This window comes from Syzygium oleosum, unplaced genomic scaffold (assembly GCF_021117445.2).
Source record: "Syzygium oleosum isolate NSW1041296 unplaced genomic scaffold, Sole_v2.1 Sole_v2.03, whole genome shotgun sequence".
NCBI classification, from domain to species: domain Eukaryota; kingdom Viridiplantae; phylum Streptophyta; class Magnoliopsida; order Myrtales; family Myrtaceae; genus Syzygium; species Syzygium oleosum.
In genome coordinates, this window is record NW_026607487.1 from 3,023,544 (window position 1) to 3,040,805 (window position 17,262).

Consider the following 17,262-nt stretch of genomic DNA (forward strand, 5'->3'; position numbering starts at 1 on the left):
TCGCCATGCGTTATCTTTGACACAACGATCGCCTGTATGTTTCTATTTTTGAAAAGTATAAAACGTATATCTAAGTTTCACTTTGGGAGATCGTTTTGCATCTTCACATCAATTATTCCGTTGCATCATTTATATAAGCCATTTTCCCTTTTCTTGAAAACGCCCGTTCCTAGATTCTAGATTCCGGCGCCATCCGAACCGCTAAAAAACCCAACTAAAAATCAAAGCCACCCAAACTCTGAGCGAGGTGCTAAACATGAGTTTGTGAGGAAGGCAATTCAGTCTTCTTTTCGACATAGGGTTCTGCTCGAAAGCATGCGAGCAATGAATTTGCGAGAATACGCGAAGGGGGTCATGAATTAAAAAGATCGTACATGTTTTTGACATTCTCACGACAGATTTTATTCCTACTTTTTACTTCATCGGGGACCGATCTTAACGCAAATATGTACAAAAAACATCCGAGGGGGAGCATAAGCATATATATACAAAAAGCAAAAAGCCAACCATAGCCCCCGGTGCTCCTCCCTCCGTCCCCATTTGGGGTTCGAATTGGATGATGAGAAAACACTTCAGAAATCTCTCTCCTCCTCCCCTCCCACCAAAAAGCTTCTGCAAATTTTCCATGATCTGTCGCCACGTGGACTGAACCCCTCTTCCCCAAAAATTTGGCGGTTGTCGTCGTGTCGTCACCGCACACCCCTCTCCCTCTATCTCTCTCAGTGCCAGCCGGGGGCTATTTCCGTCATTCCGCAAACCAAGACAGAGGTTTTAGGGTTTTTCCACTAAAACCGCCCCCGTCTCTCTCTCTCTCTCTCTCTCTCTACCGAGGAAAATTAATTTCCGTTGCCATACCCACTCGTTGAGCCGTCACCATTTCGTGCTTTGTGCTCTGTGCTCTGTGCTCCCTCTGCCATTCCTTTCCCCCCTTCATCACCCAACATTCCTTCTTGATCTCATTCTCTCTCTCTCTTGGTCTCTCTCCCTCTTGAGAACCACCACCCTTTTGACCTTTCTCTCTTCTTTCGTAGCTCTTGGCTTTGTGAAATCCTTTTGTCAAGAAAGGAAGAGCCCCTTCATGGAAAGCATGGCTCTCAGACAAAAGGTCTCATGGTCACGTAGTCCCTTGACTGTCACGAGCTGAATGTCTGCCGTTTTCTTTTGTCTTTTGGTGCTTTTACTGATGATTCGTTGTTTGTTTTGTTTTCTCGGGGGTTGAAAATACATTTTACAGGAGTCAGGGGCCGAAGAAACGAGCGAGGCCAACAAGAAGTTTTGTGCTGATTGCAAGACCACCAAGACTCCTCTGTGGAGAGGCGGCCCTTCTGGTCCCAAAGTCAGTCTCTCTCTCTCTCTCTCTCTCTCTCTCCTCACTGACCTTGATCTTTTCTGGCATTTCTTCTCCTTCTTTTGGTTTTCTCTTCTTCTTGTTCATGTCTTCAAATTTTCTTTCATCGACATGCTTTTGTTTCCTCCACTTTCCATGCCTATAATCTTTCCCTGCCCTTCTTTTTTTTCCTCTGTCAACAACCCTTTTAAGATTTTGGGTTCTCTGGATTCTGAGAGAAAGATTTGTGGGTCGCTTTTCTGCATGCATTTCAATATCTTTTTCTCTCCTGGGACACTCAGTGAGGGAGCATTTCTTGTGCATGGCTTGCTGTTGCCTGCTGTGTTCCTAACGCGGCCGTTTCCCTTCTTCTCCCTGATCTCTTTCTCGTGTAAAATGTTCAGTCGCTGTGCAATGCATGCGGGATAAGATACAGGAAGAAGAGGATATTGAGCAGAGCAACAGAGAGGAAGCGAGAGACACACCACCACCGGCATTCCCACGTCAACACCACCACCAAAACTAGCAGTACCGAACCCGCAAATGCTGGTACTGGGAAGGATTTGAGTCACTCGTTGAAGATGAGACTGGCGATACTGGGCAAAGATTTGTTGCTGCAGACGTCGTTTGTGAAGAAGCAGAGGTGCCAGAGGAAGAGGAAGTTGGGTGAGGAAGAGCAAGCTGCCGTTTCCTTGATGGCCCTCTCTTGTGGGTCAGTCTCTGCCTAAACGGACATATGTACAGACAAAATAGAAAATCAAGTGAATAGGTGGAGGCTGGAGAGGGGAAGTTTGTTCTTGTCCTTCTTGGGTTTTTTTTAGTTAGCTTTTTGGGGGTGGTTTTCTTGAAGATGGTGAATGGATAGCCATCCTTAGATATGTTCTCTCTGTTTATGCCCTTTTCTTCAGCAGGGTTTTTAGGAGTAGATGAAGAGAGGGGCAATAGGAAACATGAATTTTGGGAGGTGTGTAATGCCCTCAAGTTAGCATTGACATCTAACAGTGTAAATAGTAGGATTAGGCCATGTATCCGACGAGACAATGAAGTCGCACCTATTTACACCCTGACTTTCTTTTGTATCTCTTAAGTACTGCATTTCAAATTGCGATATGCCTTGATACATGAGAGAGAGAGAGACAGAGAGAGACAGAGAGAGAGAGAGGAGGGGTTATATTGCATTTGGTCAAGAAGGGGATATACGCTTCTCTTATTTGCGTCAAAGAATCAATACATATCTGGTCTCCCTCAAGGACAATAATGAAGCCTGAAGATGCCGTCGAAACCAAAACTCAAAAGGGAGTCCAAAAAATTTAATGAGGCCCGACAACTAAAAAAACAAGAGGAAAACTGACAGAGGTGAAACTCGTATACATGACCATATGCGATGGTCGACAACAATGTAACTCGACATCCCAGTGCCCTTCCCATCACTCCATCAAAGTAGAGATTACAGAAAAATACATACAAGAATGAGAAGGTTAGAACTCTAAAGCTTTGTGTATGGCATATTTGATTCTCCCACTTTCCTTCCTCTGCCAGGCAAGTATGGTAAGCGTCTGGGGGCACGCATAAGGGATGTGTGTGTACAGATGAAAGATGAGCTTTGTAGGAAATGGCTTTGCAGTTCAAAAGAGTGTATACTTGAGAATTAGAAGGACCAACATAACGAAGCACATAATCACAAGCACTGTTGCACACATGACCATTCCCCCTTGCTTTTGCGTTCTCTCGGCCTGCAATGTGCCGGGCATAATGTGATGAGAGAGAGAGAGAGAGAGAGAGAGAGAGAGAGAGAGAGAGAGATCAGTATGGATTGAAAGAAGAATGAGAACCTTTTGCAGCTGTTTCAGTCCCTCATCTATGGTAGTAGCAACATTCTGAATGTTGTAATCTATTCTGTCGACGATGGTGCCCTGCTTTGACAAATTTTGATTTGATCATGAAGTTATACTAAAGACAGTCCACAGATTTATTATAGCAAATATTGGTGAAGCCCAGCCTACCTGATCTATCACAAGAACCGAAAGGTCTTTCATTATCTGAGCAAGCTCATTAACTGATTCCACAACCTACAATTTACACCTGAGTAAGCGGGTTGACACCAGAGACTAAAACAGAGAAGCTAAGTCGGAATATTGAAAACGTAGAAGACACATAAGATTTTCACTTACCTGTTGGATCTCTCTTTCTCTTTCTGCTGTAAATGCTTCACTCTTTTTCAACCTTGCCATTTGATGCTCATTAAATCCCTACATACATGAGTTAAACCAAAATGGGAATGAGCTTGTGAAAACACATAGGGACTGTTTAACCCCATGTCATGAGGCAGATACCGATACACATGGATACTCCATTAGGAACTTTCATATGTAAGTGCAACCAAGCATGTAAACTCTAGATATATATCATCAGTTTACACGTGCTTCCCACTGCCTTGGCATAAATTTCTCCTGTACATCTACGCTAAGCATTGAGCTGGTTAAACAGAAAAAGGGAGAAAGTCAAAAGGATAACAACATCCTACCAAGTCATCAAACTCATCATCATCTAGTCTAGATCCGCTGCCGTTTATGTTCATCTCCAAGTCAACTCCATCTTGACCCTGCATCAAAAGGGAAAAAACTCTTAAGGAAATCTATAAATTAATGACACTATACTCAAAATTCTAAATCACAAATATCTTGTCAAAAAATCATAGCCACAAAGAATGTTATTCTGTTCACTAATTACAGAAATGCCCGTCCAACCTCTTTTTGCTGTCTGAGACGATTTAGATAAGTTGACTGTTTCTTGCGAAGCTCCATTGATAGACTCTGTAGGTCAGTGGCAAGTGACCGCTGCAATGAGAACATGCCAACATGAGCGTTGCAACCGGCATCTTTTACAATCAATATGTAGCTAATAGCTCGGAAGGCATGCAAGACTCAAAACCTATCAAATGAAGCAAGGATGGCAGCAAACAAGTAGTATTGATCGCATCATTTGCAGCCGGAAAATTTCTGTGTGTGTGAGTGTACGTGTGTGAGAGAGAGAGAGAGATGGCTTTTGGGGAAATTCCCATAATGGTTGCTGTTTCGGATGAATGCCTACTGAAATAGCTGCTAGTGAAACAGAGTAAGGGCTTCGACCAAAAAAAAAAAGCAGAGTAAGGGCAAGGAATCAACCACTCCGCAGTTTTGACAATACCAATTAACAGCAGATAGTTCAGGCAGAGGCAAGGACCTAAATTAATCGAATTACAATTAACTTTGAACAACTTAATTTTCAAGGAGATACAAGTAGCTTGTCTTGAGAAATATGGATTCAAGGTACTGAATATTTTTCTTTGAATAGATTAATCGAGTTATTATGAGATCCTGAGAGATTTGAATAAACAATCTCAGCAGCTATGATCCACTTAGTGCCGAAATTAAGGTTAGATGTTGAAAACGTCTTCTCCCTATTAATTGAGAGCTTAATAGATATCAAAAGCTCTGCATGAGCATAGAAAATGCAAAAGATACTATCACCAATGGCTCGTACTGAAGTATATATCAACTGATGCTCACAGGAATCAAAATATAAATGAATATAAAAAATTTGCAAAACACCAAACAAGTGAATAGTCAGGTGATCCATAGGAGGGCATTCCATTGCATCATACCTGCACGTTTTTTCTAACATTTGAATCCTCAGAACGTTCATTTGCGGATAATCTCAATAACTTCTTCTCGGATCTTTTAATCAGATCAGTAATTTCTAGGGTAAGAGACTCGATCAATCGCTGATCATCTTTACCATCTCCGAATGAAGGCATTAGAGCTTTGGCATGAGTCTTGGCTAACTCATTCATTTTCACCCGTGCGCGTTGCACATTTGCTGCTATTTCTTCAGAAGTATCAACCCAAGCAGGAGGCAGACCCACAGTAAGTGCACCCCTACTGCAGCAGGAAACAATATTTGACTATTGGACTAAATTTTCAAGGGATGCATGTCATACAAGATGACAGGCGTTCAAATTCCACTGAAGGCAAGTAAACTACAGATCTGTTCACTCTTCATTCAGGATTCAAAATGAAACCTCGGGCATTCCGATTTCAATGACAAAACATATAAAAATACTTACATATTCAGTACACGAGACGTCTAGATAGAATGAATAGATCCAGATGGCAAGACTGTTCATTCACTCAATGCTGACTGAGAAAACAATTTTGCATGTCTATATGGAGAAAACTAAACGTTTCTTCTCAAGTTATCAAGTAAGAAGTTTTATAAGCTCGACTATCTTAGGTACCCGTGATCCACCAGCTCTTGATCTTACTTATGTCGATCTCCGCTTGCTTGAGAGCTTCAGGTGTTAGACGCAAGGCAGAGAATACGACATGAACTGACACACAAAGTACTCAACTATTAGTCGGAGAGGTTGAATTGGGTGTCCTACTCATCGCAAAGTGGTCGAATTCAGAGTCCTACTCATGGCGAAGTAGTCTTACTCAAGTCAAAATTATTCACTCAAAGCAAGCCAGACGCAAGTAGCGTTGGTTAAACAAAACAATAGACTCCAACAAATACAGAGGACCTCACAGCCAAAATCCATGTCCACCCTCAATTCACTCCAACCTAATGTCTCCGCCATCTTCATATGGCTCTTTATAAGCTCAACAATCTATCCACCCTTAAGCTACAATCGAATCCCCCTCCACACTAAATACAAGTCCTTGAGTTCCAATATATCGGGAATATTTGCTCCGCTCCCCCTACTATCAACCTATCAGGAGTATCTTCTCATACTTGATCCTCAAAAAAACCAGTGATGTACCTAAAGCTCCAAAGATTGAACAAATTCTCCACTTCTCTAACAGATCAGCGACTTCAACTGAACCAAACGAATGCCCGATCCATCCAAACAAGTCCATAAAGAGGAAAATCGAAAGTCCGGAAGCAAAATATCCTTGCTCTTACTACTGAAAAACAACCTAACAACGCACAGAAACGGAAAATCGCACGGGAAATCTCGAATATACCTCGCGCTGCCGGGATCCTCGGTGCTGAGAGGCGCGTACGAGCGATGCTGATTCAAGAGCGACGTGCTCACCATCTCGATCACCGGGCCCGCGCCGGAGCTCGACGTCCCCGGCGACGAGCCGGCCGGGGCCCGGACGCTCTTCAACGCGTCTCTGTACTTGCGGAATATCTGAGTCCGATTCCGCGTCGCCATTCCGGACACAGAGGAAACCGAAGACTCCTGCCGCGATCCAAAATCGGAGCCCCGAACGCCGCGGCGGCGGCGGCGGCGGCGGCGGGGGGCGAAGAGCTCGACGGAGGAGTTCAGAGATCTGAGAGCGGGAGAGCTCGCGGGGATTCTCCCATGGCGAAATCGGAGAAGCAGAAGGCAAAATCGAACCGATCGAGGAAGGAGAGAGAGAGAGATGTTCTTCGTTTTTTTTCTTTTTTGGGGGGGGGCACTCGAAGGTCACGTGCAGGAGACCGAGAAAGTCACGTGCCGGTGAAGAGTCCCACTACACGACATTGTTGGGTGGAGGTACGAGTGGGAAATAGAAAATGACAAGAATAATCTATCAGACATGATCCAATATACAATATGATCCCCAAACTTTTAATTTATTTAATATAATCTTCGAACTTTAATTCGATGTATAATGTGATCCATGAACTTTTAATTTATTTAATATAATCCCTAAACTTTTGATACATGTTCAATGTAGTAAAATGTTCAATGTAGACTATATTGAACATGTACAAAAAAAAATCCATGGACCACATTGAACAAATGAAAAGTTCATAAACCACATTGAACATTAGGCCAAAATTCAGGGATCACATTTGACACATTAAAAGTTCACGAACCATATTACACATTAGGCCAAAATTTAGGTAACATTTGTAACATTATCGAGCCGTACATCTTTTGGGTAAAAGATTAATCAATTTAATACATTTCATTATTCTACATCTTATTTAAAGGGAAAATGACATAGACGATCTTTGAATATTGACTCAATGTGTAATGTGAACATTAAAATTTTAATTTGTTCAATGCCATCTCTAAATTTTAGCCAATTTGCAATATAGTCCTTGAACTTTTAAATTGCTCAATGTAATCTTTGAACTTGTGATACATGTTGAAACCATTCCTTGAACTACATGTTCAATGTTCCTTTCATTAATTTAAGTTTAGAATTTCATATTGAACATTTTCATATAGTCCAGGGATTAATTTGAACATATACAAAAAGTTCAAGGACCACATTGAACAAATTAAAAGTTCAGGAACGACGGACGATATTGCACACGCCAAAATTCAGGGATCGCATTGAACAAATTAAAAATTCAGAGACCATATTGCACATTGGACCAAAGTTGAAAGATCATTTGTGTCATTATCTCTTATTTAAATATCGATTGATTTTCTTATCATATCATTTTTATAAAATTTATGTAAATAATCTAAATATCCAACTATATGTAAAATCAACTCGACCCGTAAGCAATATGTGCCGTAACCTAAAAAGAAAATGGTGCTCTCATAATTAAAATAATTTGAATTTCAATATGGTTAATGAAGTACAAAATGAACGGTTTATAAACAAGAGTTAATTTGACCCATCGCGCCGCATTAACATGTCCTACGATATGTACGCGTTCTAAAAGACGACATTAAATATAGTGGGATCCAACCAACAAAACATGACTTCACGTTTCCTTACAATCGATCGCGGTATGTTGAATATCGTAAATTCTGTTATTTCTTTAAATATATAAGAATATCGATGATGTTTCGCACGAAAAACCCAAAAACACACATAAAATACGACACCAGCTAACATTAAAATCCCTTCCGACCGAAAACAAAACAAAAATGAAACACTGTTAAGATTTCCGGATGAAAAAGGCTTAATCCAAAAAAAAAAAGAAGAATATTTCAGGAATTAAACACATCAAAATATAATAATAATAACAGTAATAATCGAATAATATAAAAAAAATGCAACCGCACCACGAAATGACATTTTTTTCATTCTCGGTGAATTCCACCCGCAGAAAATTCACAAAAAGGGAGAAAAAAAAATTAGAGAAAGAACACGACACACACAGAGACACACACACCCCTCTCTCTTTCTCTCTCTTCTTCTCTCCGAAAGGCCAAACTCGACCCCCAAATCCTCTCTCTCGATCTTCTTCTTCTTCTTCCCGACGCGCTCTCGGCTTCTTCGACCGCCGCATCCGCAGATTGAACCGCCGTCCGCCGCCCATCGATTCGGAAACCCTTCCCGCCGGAGCGATCATCGCCGCCGCCGCGCTAGCCATTTCGAGCCTTTTTTTCCCGGCGTAATTTATCGTTTTTTTTTTTCGGGGAGTTTCTTCGGGGGGGAAGTTTCTGCGAGAGCTATGGATGCTGATTCGTGGAGCGCTCGCCTCTCTTCGGCTTCCAAGCGGTACCAATCGGCCCTCCAGTCGAGATCTGGTCAGTTTCGCTACCGCCCCTTTGTACGAATTCTCGATCGATTGTGGTTGGTGGCTGGCGATATGATCGCGGCCGATGGCGTGGAAATGTTGAATTTTTTTGTGCGGTTTGTGGGACTGTTCTGGGTTCGCGGAGCGGAGAAGCTCTGCTGTAGTTGGGCCGATGATGTTTCCGGGTGATGGTCGGTTGTTCTTTTGCTTCTGGGTGATGGTGGGTTGTTGCTTTTTCGCTTTGGTTTTTTGTGAATTTCGGGCCGATGCTGCGCGTATGTGTCGACAAGCGACGATCGGAACAGGGATTTTTGGCTTGGGCGTTGGACATTTTCAGCATCTGTTGGGAGAAATGATCTCTTTTTTTTTCAATTGGTGTAGGAAATGATGAGCATAGTCTTCAATCTTGCTTAGCTTGTTCGGTGTACTTGGTTTGGAGATATTGGGTGCTCTTTGTTCATTATACATCTGAAATAAAGCATTCTTTGTAGTTCTGAGGGAAAAGGGTGCGCGCGCTTACATATCGGGCCCTGTTAAAGTTTTCTTCGAGTACTGGTGCAATGACACACAGAGAGATGCATGCCTCTACCTCCAGTATAAGTAGTGGTGTCTGATGCAGTTCGATTTCCCTTCTCTTGTGTGGGCACATGACGAAAGACTGGATTAGAAATGAATATATCCAGGCAAAAGTAGGTGTGGTGCAAATGAGGATAAGATGAGAGGAACTCGTTTAGGATAGTTCCTTCATGTAGGCTGATGGCTTTTGAGGCTTCAAATGGGATTAAAAGGATGGAGACTCGGGTTAAAAGGGGCAAAATAAATAACTAAAAAAAGACGCAAAATGACAGTATAACTTATAAGGAAAGATATGGAGCATTTAGTGCTATTGGAAGACTCAATACAAAATTGAGCCCCAATTATGTGGGAGAGGAGCCCTAGTGGTAACACCTAGTTGATGATGGTAGTGTGCGATCTTAAATTCTTAATTAGCGTAGCATAATTCTTTTTTTATTTGCATTTTCATAATTATCCACCCCCTTTGACAGCAAAAAATGAATGAAGTAGCTTATTGAAATGCGAGTTTCTCCTTCTCCTGGGTGTACTCGAGAAAATTTTAGTACCCTCTTCTTTAGATTATACTCAACTGTTAATTGTGCTTTCTTTTCTGAAATGATTGGACGGTAAGATTGTGCTTAGATTCTCTCAAACATCTTACAAATGGACAGTCAGAATGCTTTACGAGTCTGACATGATTTGCTGTTGTATTATCCTAATAATAATGGTAGGGTTGTGTGAATGCAGATATGTTTATGGGGTTTGAAGAAATTGATGAGGACGATATAAGAGAAGAATTTTCATGTCCGTTTTGTTCGGAGTACTTCGACATTGTTGGCTTGTGCTGCCACATGGATGATGAGCACCCAATGGAGGCAAAGAATGGGGTATGAAATTGGTCTGCTTTCACTTGTTGCACTTTCCGTTGAGTTGCAAACTTGAAGAGATGGATATTAAATCCTTTTCTGAAGTTTCTCCATTAGGTTTCAGGTTCAAATTCTTAATAGAGTTGATTGATGTTATTTTCAGTTTTATCCGCTGGTATGATTGTGGTTATTGTGATTTTGACTTGCTGTGATGTTGTTACGCTCCTGTCAACTTGAAGATGATAGAAAGTTAAGAGTTTCAAGTCCTGATTAACGAAAGCGATTTGATACGACATCATGGTGCTTTCTATGATTATTGAGTTGCCAAAATTGTATTAATTGACTAGAAAAGAACCATGATCGTTTATTCTGAAATCAGAAGGAAGACTTTAGAGGGGAAGAAAACATGTTCATCTGCCTAGTTTCTCCACTTTCTTCTTGCGTTTTTTTTATGAATTTAGCTCCCCTCTCTCATTTCTTGTGCTTCCTTTTTATTAGAGAACAATTGGTGTAGCATTTTCACTATTAATTCATCAAGTACCTTTCGTCCATACTTGCACACTCCATGGCTTTTACGCAAGGTACGAAGTATGATACATGAAACTTAATTTCACTCTCCATGGCTCATAATTAGACTTTCCATGGTGAAGATCTGGATCTTTTACTTTTCATGCTCATGCTGCATGGCTATCGTGATAGTGCTGATTCTTATTGAGTCCATAAATGATTGTGTATTCCCCTATGGTCAGAGTGCGATTCTTTGATTTGGTTCGGAAGGTTGGCTCCAACTCTTTCAATTTGTTGGAATGTTACCCAAAAACTTAAGCCAATAGGCAGAGGGAGAGACTATATGGACAAGAAACTCAGTCAAACCCAATATTCAAGTGATGCCGGAAAACACTCAAACGTCCTCTCTCTCTTGCAAACCGAATTGAACTATAGTGAAGAAACCACGTGAAACTATGAAACAGGGAGCTACACATGCCTAGTTATGAAGGATGCGGAAACTAACTTTGATACCATATTAGAAGGTCCAATCCAAAAACTTAAAACCAATAGGTTAAAAAAAAAATTCTACATTTATATAAGGTTTAGTCAAACATTATAGATAGGAAAATGTGAGATTCTTTACCATATTTTGTTGCCTATTTGCAATTGCGTACCTGTCTCTTATGTCTGCTTCTGGCCTCACGTGATGTCTGGAGAGATAAATGTGTATCCTGTTTGGGCTTTCGCATAGTTATGTTTGGAGGAAGCTGGTCTAGAAGAGGCTTGCTAGAAATGAAGACCTGAATAAGTTGACACTTGATGATGCACATGGCCATTTCACACTTGAAAGACTAATGATTTTCATGAGCCATGGGGTAATATGTTGCTTTGCATGTAATGGGATGGTCACAACCGCTTCTTCACATATTGTAACTATAGTGGTACTTGTTCTTCCATCGTTTCTCTGTGGGCATAGGATTGGTGTCCATTCCTTCACTTTGCTTCTCATCCGTCTTGATTCCATTTCTTTATACTTTTATATGGGCTGGGGTGGTTGTTGTTTAGGGCTTTTCTTTAAGTGAAGAATGCTCATTTTACGACCCTCTAATGCCTTGATCTGGTATTTTATGCAGGTTTGTCCAGTTTGTACAATGAGAGTGGGGGTTGATATGGTTGCACACATTACCCTGCAACATGGAAATATATTTAAGATATCCTTTCAATTGTATATGTATTGTACATACTTCTGCTGCATAACCTCTTATCTGCTCTTAGATTTTCCCCTCGATTGCAAGTTGAGTGCTCTGCAGTATGTCTATTTACATTTTTACACAATTAAAGTCTCTTGAAGTTTAGTTTTGCAATTTACTTGCTGACGTCAATTTAAGCTTCCAATTGACTTTTAGAATGGCAGTCCGCTGCGATGGTAGAAAATTCTGCATTCTTTCTGGTTATATTATTGTTGCGGAACATTTGTGATGCTTATTTTAATCATTGTAAGGTTTGTTTGATATTTGATATCCTTAACGGTGATTACGTGCAACGCAAGCGGAAATCACGTAAAGCTGGGAATCATTCTACACTCTTTTTATTGAGGAGAGAGCTTCGAGAAGGAACTCTACAGTCCCTCTTTGGTGGCTCTTCTTGCGTGGTTCCCTCCTCCAACGCAGCACCAGATCCACTGCTGTCATCTTTCATTTTGCCTATGAATGATGATTTCGGCAGCACTAAGTCTCGCGATATGACAGAAACTAGCTCGTCCAAGAAAAGCTCAGATGAGACTCTGTCAGAGAGGTACTTCGTACTTTTTTTTTATCACCTTCACTGTGCCTTTACTTTTTTGCTTTTTGGAAAATTTTGCAGTTGTGGAATGAAATGTTAGTATTCTATTTTTTTTGAATGACAAGAAAAGAAGGAAGGCGTCTGTAAGTTCTTGCAATGTTCTTTTACAATGATTGAAAATTACAGTTAGTATGGAAAATTCTCACTTTATGATGAAGTCTAGTCTTCCAGTGAATGATTAATAAAATAACTTTGAGACTGGCAGTGCAGGGGCATGCGTTTTAAGAATTATTACTTACTCAGTTGCTTTATCAAAATCCAAGATGTTCACCGGCTTTATGGCTAGGGTTGGAAATCGGCCATAGCTCTTTTCGGTCTTTGAATTGTCTTGATCTCCTCTTTGAGTTGATTATATAACGTTTCTGTTGTCACGCATGGATATGGACATCTGTGTTAATCCAGCTTACAATTACTACCCCCAACCCGTGCTGCAAATATTTTTCTTATTTTCTTGTCTGCCCCCAGAATCGAGTTAAATGTGCAAAGTTCTGATCCTATCACTTTTGGTTCTTAGATATAAAAATTCTCAGTGGAACTGATGGAGATAAGTCTGGTTGATGTAAAGAGATAACAATGTTGAGGATATTTACTTTGGCAAAAATACTAACTAGCATAATCTTCAGCCACGTTAAGTGATTGAACCAGCAATGCTGCAGTCTTTTTTTTTTTTCTCCCGGCTACTTGAATCACAAAAAACTTAAGGAATTGGACAAATCTGCATCTTGTAGTGATCGATGTTTTGTGGTGATATTAGTCGTGTGCTTATTACTTATGATTATCCACTGGGTTCATTCTTTCTTGTCTGCTGGCGGCAGGAAAGTTCAGTCGTCTCCTTTATCTGTCAAGGAGCAAAAAGAGAGGTTGAAAAGATGCGACTTTGTTCGTGGCGTCCTGTTGTCCACCGTCCTTGATGATGGATTATGAGTTATCTAGTAGGTCACGGTCGCGGTGATGGCAGACGTCAAGTTGTCATGGGAGCCCAGTCATCTTCTAGGGTATGTTTGTTGTTTGTAGTGAATATGCCTGTGTACTACTTCTATTACTACACACACAAGAAGTGTGGAATAAGTAACGTAGGAATTAGTTGCCTCTTTGACTTATGTTGTAGGCCCGAGCAGACTCTGCCGCGAGGTTCTGTTTCAGGCCATTTATTAAGTAAAACGCGGAAAAAATAATCGCTTTCTTTGCTGATCTGATCCTTTGTGTGCCGCATTCGACTTCTTGAATCCTCACATACTACTTCAAAAGCTGGAGAATATAATCAGTTCGTTGGCAATTGTAGTTGAAAAGGGTGCCCCTGTTGAAATGAAGTCATGATGCCTCCATCTCGGGCTTATAGAAGAATGATTCACTATTTCACTCTTGGATTAGCCACTTAATCTTTATATCTACTAGTTCAAGCTTTATAATGCACTGATTTTTCCGTTTAACTATGAACCCGATGCAAGATGCAATGATGTGGGTTAAAATTTACCTTTGTCGGGGAATGGAGACATATGGGAGAAATTATCAAAATAGTTCTTCACTTATTGAACTTATGCCAATTCAGTCCTAAACTTTTTAATTTGATTAATTTAGTCATTTCAGCCAATTTTGATCGGAAATTGCTGATGTGGATGTCGGTTGTCCTACGTGGTATGGTCGGTACTGATGTGAATAATTTTTATAGTTTCTTAAAAAGATTTTGAATTTTTTTCTTTTCCTTTTTTTTTCTTCAAAGCCCAAAAAGGTTTGTTGGTCGACCCTCGTCGATCATGGGCGAGGGTTGGTGACTGGACAAGGGCTGTGGCCTTTGCTTGCAATCGACAAGGGCATCGTGGCGTTCGCCCTCGCCAAACTTCGTAAATAAAAAAGAGAAAAAGAAAGAAAGAAAAATTAAAAATAGAATTAAAAAAATTAAAAAATTATAACACACAATTCACGTCAGTGCCACTATCGGCTTGGCACTAACGGTGTCCAAGTTAAAGATTTCGGTCAAAATTGGTCGAAAAACACCGTCAGAAATTTCCTATCAAAATTGGTTGGAAAAACTAAATTGGCAAGTCATCAAAAGGTGTGGGAATAAATTGACCAAATTGAAAAGTTGAGGACTAAATTGGCACAAATATATTAAGTTTAAGACTTTCTTGGTAATTTTCCTGAGACGTAAAAGCAATGGGGATTGAATGGCATTATGAAGCTATAGCTAGAGACCGTGACGTGCAATTTTTCGGTTATAGTTTTAGATTGTTTGCAATCAAGATTGTCAAAGTTTGATGACCAATCAGCTTAATGTGCCCCTCCCAATCAAAGTTGCATCGTCAAAGTTGGATGATCAAATCAGCTTAATGTGACCCCCACCTAATCAAAGTTGCTTTCTTTTTCCGAGCCAAATGTAACAGATAACCACCAAACCCCAACTTCCTCCGAATGCTAAGAAACCAGCCTTTGAATTGCAGCTTTGGACTTCGTCAATGGTGACCAAACCGAAGGTCCAACTAGGGTTACTGCTTCTAGAGCTCTGAGGTTGGAATTGGAATTACAATACGGTCAATCAAGTTCGGAAAGAAAAAATCCAAAAACTCCTAATCCTATTACGCAATGGTCAATTCAGTTATGAACTTTCCAATTTTACTAATTTAATCATAAACCTTTAAAGAATATGCCATTGTAATCATTCCGGCCAATTCTGGTCGGATATTGCTGATTTGGACGCCGACCGTCCTATCGCCATGTTAGCGATTTATGGCTAAAATTAGCTAGAAGAACTATATTGGCAAATCGTTAGAAGATTTAGGACTAAATTAGCAAATCGTCAATAAAATTTATGACTAGATTGCTAAAATTGAAAAGTTCAAGACTGAATTTGCCGCCGTACAATAGATTTAGGACTTCTTGAATAATCATTCCATCAAATTATCAGGGCTGCCAAGAAATTGGACTGTTTTAATTCATCTTGTACTCCCCCGACAGCGCTTGAATGTGCATGAATGATTAATTTACTTAATGATATGGTCTAAAATCAAAATTTTGTATGGAAATGGGATATAACTTATACAAGATTCACATGCGTGACTAATTATCTTCTCTTTCCATTGACACTCACAGGAAGGGATTAATTGAAAAAGAAAATCTCATCCCATGTAAACAACGTGAAAATGAAATAATAATAATAATAAGCTACGGAGAATTATGACGAACGCGAGATAAATTCATCATTTTATATGCAAGGTGAAAAGTTTACATAATAGTATTGAAACTAACCATTTCATAATATACAATAAAATGTGTAAATGAAGCATTTTTCTCATAAAAAACATGATTTTCTTGTAAATGAACCATACTTCTATGTCATGATTTTCACAAGTTCGCCGGTTCAGATAACCAATCACTTTATCAATTCCGCTTGATTTAGGTAATCGGACCAGCATGATTTATTCATACTCATACGAGTTGGCTAGTATTTTTAACATGAAAAGATTTGTAAGGAATGGTAAATATGCTAAGATTCGATTTGTAAAATTATGATGTGAGATATGGTGAAGTGTTGATGCGAGTCATTTAAAATGTCGAGTATGTTTTTTCATACTAATTTTACAAAACATATAGTTCCTAACACGAGACTTAACATCTCCTTCGTCAGGCCTCTCCCTCTCCTCTCCATCTCTCCGCTGCTGACACCTGAATTTGCACAGCTGCCTCTGTTGGCCTCCAGCCTGCCTCTTGCATGCACTTTGACACCGATCATAGAAATTTCTTAAGATCTTCAAGACCAATCCGGTGAAGCCTCATGTTTTTTCAATGTTCGGGTAGAGCTTTGTGGATCCAATGCTCTTCAATTGCCTAAAAAGTACTAAACTTAGTATACGGCGGCCAATTTAGTTCCTAATGTTTCAATCAATTTAGTCATAAAACATTTTGACGATTTGTCAAATTTGGCTGAAAATTAATGACGTAGATGTCGGTCGTCATATGTGACATTACTAATGCTTCTTGCTAGCCGACGCCAGTTATTCAGGGGAGAAGAATAGTAAAATAAAAAAGAAAAAAAAAAGGAACAAATTGATAAAAAAAAAATTAAAAATTGCAAAAATTATCTACATCAGGACCGGTACCATGTAAGATGGATGGCGTTCACATCGGCGAATTTCGGCCAAAATTGACCGAAATGACTAAATTGGCAAATCGTCAAAAGGTTTAAAATTAAATGAGTACAATTGAAATGTTTAGGTTTAAATTAGCTGTCAATAAGTTTAAGACTTTCTGAGCAAGTATCTCGAAATTAAAGTGACCTTAATCGTCCTCTTCAAGAATTCAACTGTTTGCCAATGAGTGCCTCCAAAGCACTTGGTAAGCAGCTATTTCGCAAAACTTTGCAATTTTCAATGCAGCAGACATCTCGTTTTATCTAGAATCGCCGTTTTGAAAACCGAATCATACTTTCCTTAGCACGCTTGACACGACCCTTTTTTTACGCTTGCCTTCACGTTCATGAACAGACATATTTCAGCAAAGCCAAGGGAAGTATAAACCCCAAGTAGAATCCATGCTTTGGTTAAGTATGGATTGCATTGTTTATTTATGTAGTTAGTGATTCAACCCATTTACACAGAACCTAAGTATTTTATCAGAAGCCACAGATGTACTTGAATTAATAGTTGACACTTAGCTCTGTGCCATCACCAAAACAAGCATTAATGTGGAGCTCTTCATATTACCGCGAAAAAACCTCCTAAGAAAACCGTA

At 39.9% G+C, this 17,262-nt stretch overlaps 3 protein-coding genes across 4 annotated transcripts; 2 read left to right on the plus strand and 1 right to left on the minus strand.

The window, feature by feature from the left end:
- The first annotated feature begins 798 nt into the window (after positions 1–798).
- LOC115691893 (GATA transcription factor 15-like) lies at positions 799–2,408 on the plus strand. The gene is made up of 3 exons (XM_030618632.2): positions 799–1,105; positions 1,235–1,336; positions 1,732–2,408. The coding sequence occupies exons 1-3, from the start codon at positions 1,079–1,081 to the stop codon at positions 2,053–2,055; spliced, it is 453 nt and encodes a 150-aa protein (XP_030474492.2). The 5' UTR covers positions 799–1,078; the 3' UTR covers positions 2,056–2,408.
- Positions 2,409–2,505: 97 nt separating this feature from the next.
- LOC115691892 (syntaxin-43-like) lies at positions 2,506–6,716 on the minus strand. 2 transcript variants are annotated; one of them, XM_030618631.2, is made up of 8 exons: positions 6,334–6,716; positions 4,971–5,244; positions 4,075–4,164; positions 3,852–3,929; positions 3,499–3,576; positions 3,331–3,396; positions 3,160–3,240; positions 2,506–3,060 (listed from the first exon to the last, which is right to left on the minus strand). In XM_030618631.2, exons 1-8 carry the CDS (start codon positions 6,525–6,527, stop codon positions 2,953–2,955), a joined length of 969 nt encoding a protein of 322 aa, XP_030474491.2. In that variant the 5' UTR covers positions 6,528–6,716; the 3' UTR covers positions 2,506–2,952. The 2 variants fall into 2 exon arrangements, with proteins under 2 accessions (XP_030474491.2, XP_030474490.2); XM_030618630.2 differs by having other exon boundaries at positions 4,971–5,247; positions 6,334–6,713.
- Positions 6,717–8,650: 1,934 nt separating this feature from the next.
- LOC115691889 (protein DEHYDRATION-INDUCED 19 homolog 3-like) lies at positions 8,651–13,730 on the plus strand. Its single transcript, XM_030618626.2, has 5 exons — positions 8,651–8,795; positions 10,088–10,227; positions 11,829–11,906; positions 12,233–12,489; positions 13,353–13,730. The coding sequence occupies exons 1-5, from the start codon at positions 8,720–8,722 to the stop codon at positions 13,459–13,461; spliced, it is 660 nt and encodes a 219-aa protein (XP_030474486.1). The 5' UTR covers positions 8,651–8,719; the 3' UTR covers positions 13,462–13,730.
- Positions 13,731–17,262: the final 3,532 nt, after the last annotated feature.